This window comes from Entamoeba invadens (assembly GCF_000330505.1).
Source record: "Entamoeba invadens IP1 unplaced genomic scaffold scaff_1105074725877, whole genome shotgun sequence".
Lineage (NCBI taxonomy): Eukaryota > Evosea > Mastigamoebida > Endamoebidae > Entamoeba > Entamoeba invadens.
This window is the reverse complement of record NW_004191601.1, coordinates 64,758-72,480: the sequence shown is the minus strand read 5'-3', so window position 1 is coordinate 72,480 and position 7,723 is coordinate 64,758. Positions and strand designations below refer to the sequence as shown.

The 7,723-nt window shown below is 22.9% G+C and overlaps 1 protein-coding gene across 1 annotated transcript; it reads right to left on the bottom strand.

Annotated features, from left to right (window-relative positions):
* Positions 1-347: 347 nt before the first annotated feature.
* EIN_077610 (hypothetical protein) lies at positions 348-821 on the bottom strand (the record flags this gene model as incomplete). The annotated part of the gene is made up of 1 exon (XM_004182884.1): positions 348-821. The coding sequence occupies one exon, from the start codon at positions 819-821 to the stop codon at positions 348-350; it is 474 nt and encodes a 157-aa protein (XP_004182932.1).
* Positions 822-7,723: the final 6,902 nt, after the last annotated feature.

Below are 7,723 nucleotides of genomic sequence, written 5' to 3'. Positions count from 1 at the left end.
GAATTAACTGTTTTTAATTGCAATTTGTTATTACTTTATTGATTTTTAATAAAAATGTTTTTTAAAATATAGGGATCTTTGAGATCGTAAATTGGTGAAATATTTTACCAATTTTTTCTCTTTTTTGGTAAACAGGTAAAATGAATTTTACTTCATCCCTAGAATTAATATGGTATAATTATTAATTGATTTATCAATAACTTCTTTAATATTTTTTAAATCTTACACTAATAACATTAAATTACAACAATTAAGTATCACATTTATTTTAATACGCCATTAATTTGTAAAATATTTTAAATTTAAATTAAATTAATATGAATTAATAACAATTCAAAAACAGTCATTTAATACGGTGTCTCTGGGAAGGGATCTCTTGTGACATTGACAGACACTACGATAACGACAATTAGAACCCACACCAAAAAGAAACCTCTTACAAATCCAAGCATAATCGACATAACAGTCATCTGCGTTTTTCTCATAATGAGAGGTCGAGTTTGTGGGTTTTTAATCATGCAACATCCAATACACATAACCAACGGAACGAACATCCCAACAATCATCATAATTGTTGTTGTGTTCATTAAACTCGCTTCTTTGTCTCTCACTTCCGACGAAATTTCATCGGTTTTATTTTCTCCATTAACATCTACAATTGGTGTTGGATATTGAGGGTTCATTGGCATTTGTTGCATTGGTTGTTGTGGATACATAGGGACTTGCTGTTGATAATTTTGTTGGTCTTGGTACATTGGTGGAGGCGGTTGTTCGTAATTCTGAGGTGGAACGTAGTTTGGGTTTGGATATGCGTCGACCATTACAATGAATGTTTAAAAAAATATTTGATTTCTTTAAATAGGTTGTGGGGTTAGATATTAAATTATCGAATGCAATTTGTAATATATTATTAAAATTTAATTATTATTTAATAGTATATTTTTTATTAATACAAGACGAAATAAAATTATTATTTTTTGAGATAATTTATTTTTGCTTTAATAAAGAGACATTTTAACTTATCCCTCTTTTAAAACTTCCTTTTGTTATGTTGGTGGATTTGTATGGTAATATATGGGAAATGTAAATATTTTGTTAAAAACTGAATTTTTTAAACCTCTTTGAAAAATATCAAAAAATCTCATAAGAAGAATGTATCCCTTCTATTTTATTCGTAATAAAATTTTGTTTTTATTATTTGTAATAAACTAATAATAAATACTTTTAAGTTTATAATAATTTTTAAAAACATGTTGAATAAGTTAACTAATATGTAGTTTTCAATAGTATTGATAAATGTACCATTATTTCTAATTTTATCTTGTTAGTATATTTATAAAATAATTGTTTAAAACATGTTAAAATAACAAAGGTTTAAAAGTTAATTAAAAAAAGCGATTATTAACCAACCAGGGTATCCCAAATTACTATGGATGCGCCAAATCTTTTTAGGCCACAAAATCGGGTCGCAACTCTTAAAAATAGAGCATTTTATAAATAAACAGACAATTTTTATTTTTTTTCTGAACAAATAAATTGTTAAATATTATTCAATTAATTAACAGATCAGTTCCAAAATTAAAACATGTTAAAAATACGACATCTAGATTATTTTTAGAAATATGAACTGGGATGAAACAATTTTAAATTATTACACAAAAAATTATTTCGATTAAAACGAATAACTTCAAAACAACACAAATAACCTCTTACAACACAGAAATCATTTCTGACTTCTCTTAATTTTTTTAGAAATACATTCTTAGATCCACTTAATCCTACAATTGAATTTTTCATTATCTTTTTTTCTATGTTAACAAACAAACTTGTAGTTTAGAATTTACGAATCAATATTTGGACTGACACACTTGTTGAATATAATTTTCATATATTATAATACATTACAAAAACACCAAATGAGATAATAAAAGAGCAACGAATTGAGTACGTAATAATTTTGAGAAAAAAATAAATTGAATAATATTTTGTGTTTGAGTAAATAATGATGTTTTGATTTTTGTAGAGAATTAAATACCATCTGGTTTGATATTTGAATATTTACTTGTAATTACATAATTAATGATGATGTTGTGATGAAAGTGTAATAATGTTGATCATTAATGTATATGGTGAGTATGGCCATTAATACAATTATCATTAGCAATCAACTAATTGTTGTTTACCATATATTCCTTATTGGAATATGAAAATAAAGTGAAGACGACTTAAATAGTCATTTATGACTTTTTTTGTTTATGAGAATAAAATACAGAAACATTTGTTTATGTGTTTTTGATTTTTTAAAGCAGGTATTTAATGGATAAAAAGATGGGAATCCCTAATGAAACCAGAAAAAGAATCATTCAAATAATTTAAAATTTATTTACTATGACTAATATATTTTAATGTTTCGTATTATATATATCATGAATAATTCGGTCCTTTAAAATTATTGGCAAAACAAAATCAACACAATTAAATACTTTTTTCAATATGTGTGCTCTTCTTCCGTTATAATTTTTATATTTTTTCTTGTGTAAAGTTTTTGTTTTTAAAAACAAAAACATTTTAATGATATTTTGGCATATAAAAACATAATAAACACATCAAAGTTTACAAAAAACATATCAATTGTTGTCGAATAAAATAAATTAATTTTAAATGAATTGATTATTTATCACACAAAATAAAAATGCTGTATTACATCAACTAAGGCAATTAATGAAAGAACTATCATTATCACGTATTTTGATCAATGTTTGTTGTTTATAAATTCATTTTTAATCATTAAATATTCAAAAATCTATAAACTAGGAATAAGTAAGTGTACATATAAGTATTATAATGTGTATATGATTTAAATAAGCTTTTTCAATTTAAGATAAATAAATCAAAAAAAATCAAAGTATAACCTTTTTATAAATTATCATTATACAATTTGAAGCTTGGATGTTTTGAAAGTTTGGTTCTACTAACTAAGTATTAATATAGAATTCTCTTGATTAAAAAATTGTTATAAATTATTAATTAATAATAAAAGACAACACTTTTTATTTGTAATTTCATTGTCAAACATTTTAAACTTTTTCAAAAACATTGATAATAACAAATTGATAAGATGTGTTTGACTTGTCAAATTTGATTTTATCACTTCAATTTTTAAAAAAGACCACATTAAACTTTATATACTTGTTGATTATTATTTATTGATATAATAAAAATATAATAAATACATTCTTTATATAGTTTTATATTTAAAAACCCCCAACTTAGATAAAATAAATAAAATAATGTGTTACAATTAAAATATTTTACTTATAGAGTAAAAATACAATTTCAGTTGAAATTTGTAGGACCATACACAAATTTAAGTAACACCCCTTTATTATATATATAAACTGGAAATAAAAAGTGTGTACCATTTTTAATCAATTTGTTTATTTTAGAGTATTTTCCCGATATTTATTAAGATTCAAATCTATTTTTCATAATTTTTATTTCGAAGTACACACTTTTATAACAACCAAAATCAATTCAAAAATAGAATCATCTAATAATGTGGGAATTATGCAACAGTTAAGCTGAATTACCCAAATTTTATACGTTCCACACGACAAACCTTATTAACTTTAATAATTAAAGTTTGTCACCAATAAACCCACCTTTTGATTTCAAACACAATTTGAATCTTTCTGGGATAGATTCAATCAAATTGTTGATTGTTTGTATCGGGATTTCATCCCATACAAGCAATAAAGCTTCTTTTAATTTTTGTTCATTTTCAAACACTTTTGTTTTTTCTCTTATTTTCTTTTCCATTATCGACCATAGATGTTCTATGGGACTTAGATCAGGTGAGTTAGCAGGCCATTTTTGAAGTACTTTGATGCCCATTCCCTGTAGTTTTGTTAATGTCGTCTTTGAAGTATGACAAGGAGCTCCATCTTGTTGAAAAACAAATTTTTTTCGTCCCCACTTTTCAACAGCTTCATCAAAAACTCCCGATTCTTTTAGAATGTCTAAATATTTAGCTGAATCGAGTCTGTTGGAACAGAAGACAAGTTTGCTTTTGAAATCCTTTGCAATTGCTCCCCAGACCATTACAGAGCGGTCATATTTGGGAGTCGATTCAAAAATTGTATCTGGGTGATATCCCCAAGGTTTCCACATCATCATACCATCGGAGTGAAGACAGAAACGACTTTCATCTGAGATAATGACACAACTTGTCCATTTATTAATATTCTTTTGCCACAGCTGTTTTCTACAAAATGTGTATCGTGATTCAATATGTTTATCTGTTAAACATGGTCTTTTGATCGCTTTTCCATAATGAAATTTTAATTCGTGGCGTATAGAATTAACTGTTGTTGCACTTAGACCAATTTCCATCCCAACTTTATGACTACTTGATTGTGGATTGATTATCGTTGACATTTCGACGTTTTTCATAGCGTCCTTTGTGATTTTTGGTGGTCTTCCCATTTTTGTTAATTTTGGAATAAATTGTGGATTTTCATTCAACTTAACTTTTAATGAATGAACTGTACTTTTCGAAAGGTGTCTTGAAGTTGAAACTTTTGTTATTGATATTCCATTAATCAAATCCGTGCATGCGTCTTTTAATTTTTGATGACGGAGTTTATCACACATTTTACTTTCTCGCGTCCTCATTACTGGTTTCATTGTTTAATAAAAAAGTTCTTTGACAATTTGCCAAACTCAACCACTTTTTACCACTTTTTAAAACTCAATTCCACTCTTTTAAAATTTTCATCTAAAAAATAATTATTTTTCTTTTTTAAAAAATTTATGAGTTTTTTATGTTCTGTGTTTTTCTCTTTTTAAATGTATTTTATTCTGTTAATTATTCGTTTTACCAAAAAATATTAAAAAAAACACACAAAAAAGAATTATATCGAGTACAGACTTTTTATTTCCAGTTTACAATCCAAAATTAACATTGATAATTAACAAGTTTATTCAAAAATAAGTATATTAAAACAAAAAACAACAAATTCAAATACAAATACAACTGTTTAATGAAATTAAATAACCACATAACTTAACAAAAAATGTTATATAATCATAAGTGATTTAATAAAGTTTATTATTATATATTTAAATATACAAAAGAATAAAATCAATGTACAGTCAAAAACATCTAATGTTGTGAATATAAATGTTGAACTTATTATTTGTTGCACAACAAGCCAATCATTTCAATGTACGACAATTGAATATTTTGTTCTTGAACATGTAACTTTTGTTGAATTAAAAACAATTTTTTTAATAAAAATGAACTATAATAATAAAAAGATTTATGTACAAAATTCACTCATTTACAACAAATAGATGCGTTTTACTGTTAAATTCACGACAAACAGACGTTTTTGACTGTAAAAATAACACATAACATTTTTTCTTTGAGAATTAACAATAATTGATATTTTTATCCCTCAAAATTAATTAAAACTTTATTGTATGTGAATTCAAAATTCAAAAAAACGATTAAAATATTTTTTTACTGAAGTTTTGGGGTGCTTGAATTTAAATTATTAAAAATTAAATGTAATTAATAAATAAAAGGTAAGATTGATCATTAGTTTTAATTAAATGAAATAATATATACAATCGGTGGTATATTGTTAGATATAACGAGTAGATTGTAATAAACATCTGTAAGCTAAAATAAACCAAATGTTATTTTCAAATACAAATAGAATTAAAATATTTTTTTATATCAAAAAAACTGTTATGTTCAAATAATTTACATCATTCAAACTACATCAATGTATATATTCTGATTTTAAATCCTAAACTTTATTCAAATGAAAAATTTTAAACAATTAAATTGATATTATATATAAAATTATTTAATTATTTATAACAACTTAGATAATTAAACAAACATGATATTTTTATTTTATTTGATCATTTAGAAATTTTACACCAAACATTATTTCTTAATAAACTAAAAAATTTGAATAAATTTGATTTTTGTATTAATATTGTTGTTATTTTTTGTCAAACACATTAGATGTTTTTCTAAATACATCATCTTATTATAATTAGTATTTAAAGAATTAATTTCAATCAATACTAAAATAAACAGTTGATTGACTATCATAGGCCATTTTTAAAATTAGTAGAACTTGTTTTTAATATAGTGTTAAAACATTTTCGAATAACCTTAATAGTAAATTATTTTTAACATGTGAATTTTACAAATTTAATTTTAATCAAAGATACAAATATTTTATAATTTTTTTATTTGTCCTAAATTGAAATATATATATATATATATATATATATTCAACCTATTAGTTAGTGATAAAATAATATCAATTATAACATATAAATTAAATGTTGTATTTCATTACACGTATCATATTTTAAGTTGTTTAATCAACTTAAAATATAAAATTTGGTCTCAAAATTAAATACCAGTGATAATTTTTAAATGTTAAAACAGAACATAAACAATTTTCATTGAATAATATAAAGATTTTTCAAATATCTTTCTTTTTTGTGTTATTCAATTAACTTTTTAAGAACAATACTCTGAAAAATTATGTTATTATCTATTAATTCTGTCTTATATATTTTTTCAATTATATTATTTATCTAATTAATGATTTGAGTTAAAATGTTATTTAATTCAACTCAACAAAAATAATTCTCTGTTTATTTTCAATATTGTTTTAACTGTATGTTTTAAAAATGATTAAAAACACAATCACTTAATAAATAAAATGTATATAATTAAAAAGCAATTTTTAAAATCAATTAAAAAACCAAATATTAATGTTTTTTGTCATTTTTGTTTAAAGTCATCGTTTCTAAATTTTATAAAAATATTATTACACATAATAGTTATTATTATATATGATACAATATACTGAACATAAACAAATTTATTGTTTTCAACTCTAAAAATTGTCTGTTTTAATGATAAAAATTAATCATGGTATTTTATGTTCCAGTCTCAAATTATTTTTTTACACATGAAAATACGAAAAGTTTTAATATTTAATCATCCAAATTAAACAATTGATAGAATCAATTGTTTAATTTGTTATTGGAATATAATTATAATGATTATTTTTAAATGATTTATAACTATTGTTAGGAAATGTATAAATATTGTTTTACATATTGATAAAAATGAAAGTGTTAATATTAAATCACTTGATAAACACAAGTGTGATGTTAATCGATAATAAATATTTTTTGTGTAATCAATTTTAAATAAGACACCTTATATTAATTTACATAGACAAACAGAATATTGTCGTACACTTGTGATTTTAGTATTAAACAAACCAAAAAATCTGGATTATTTTTTCATATATAAAATTTGACTTAATAATCAGGTAGAAAATGGGTTTTGAAAAAATAATAACCCGACTTTATCAAGAAAAATCCATAAAACAACTTGTACGACTATTTTCTAATGTACGACAGTTTTGTGGTCTTTTATTATGAAATTTTTTATACATGAATACTCATATACAAATGTATTTGGATTTAAATAAGAATAATGAATTCGTTTAAAGAACTATTGTTAATAAATTGTGTTACCCAATGAGTTTTTAATTAAAAAATGGTGTGGTAATAATCAAAACAAAGAATATCAAAGGTTGGTATTTTTTTAATATTTTAATATGACAAAGTTGAGAAAAGAACCTAATTCTACAATTCATCATATGTACATTGTTTC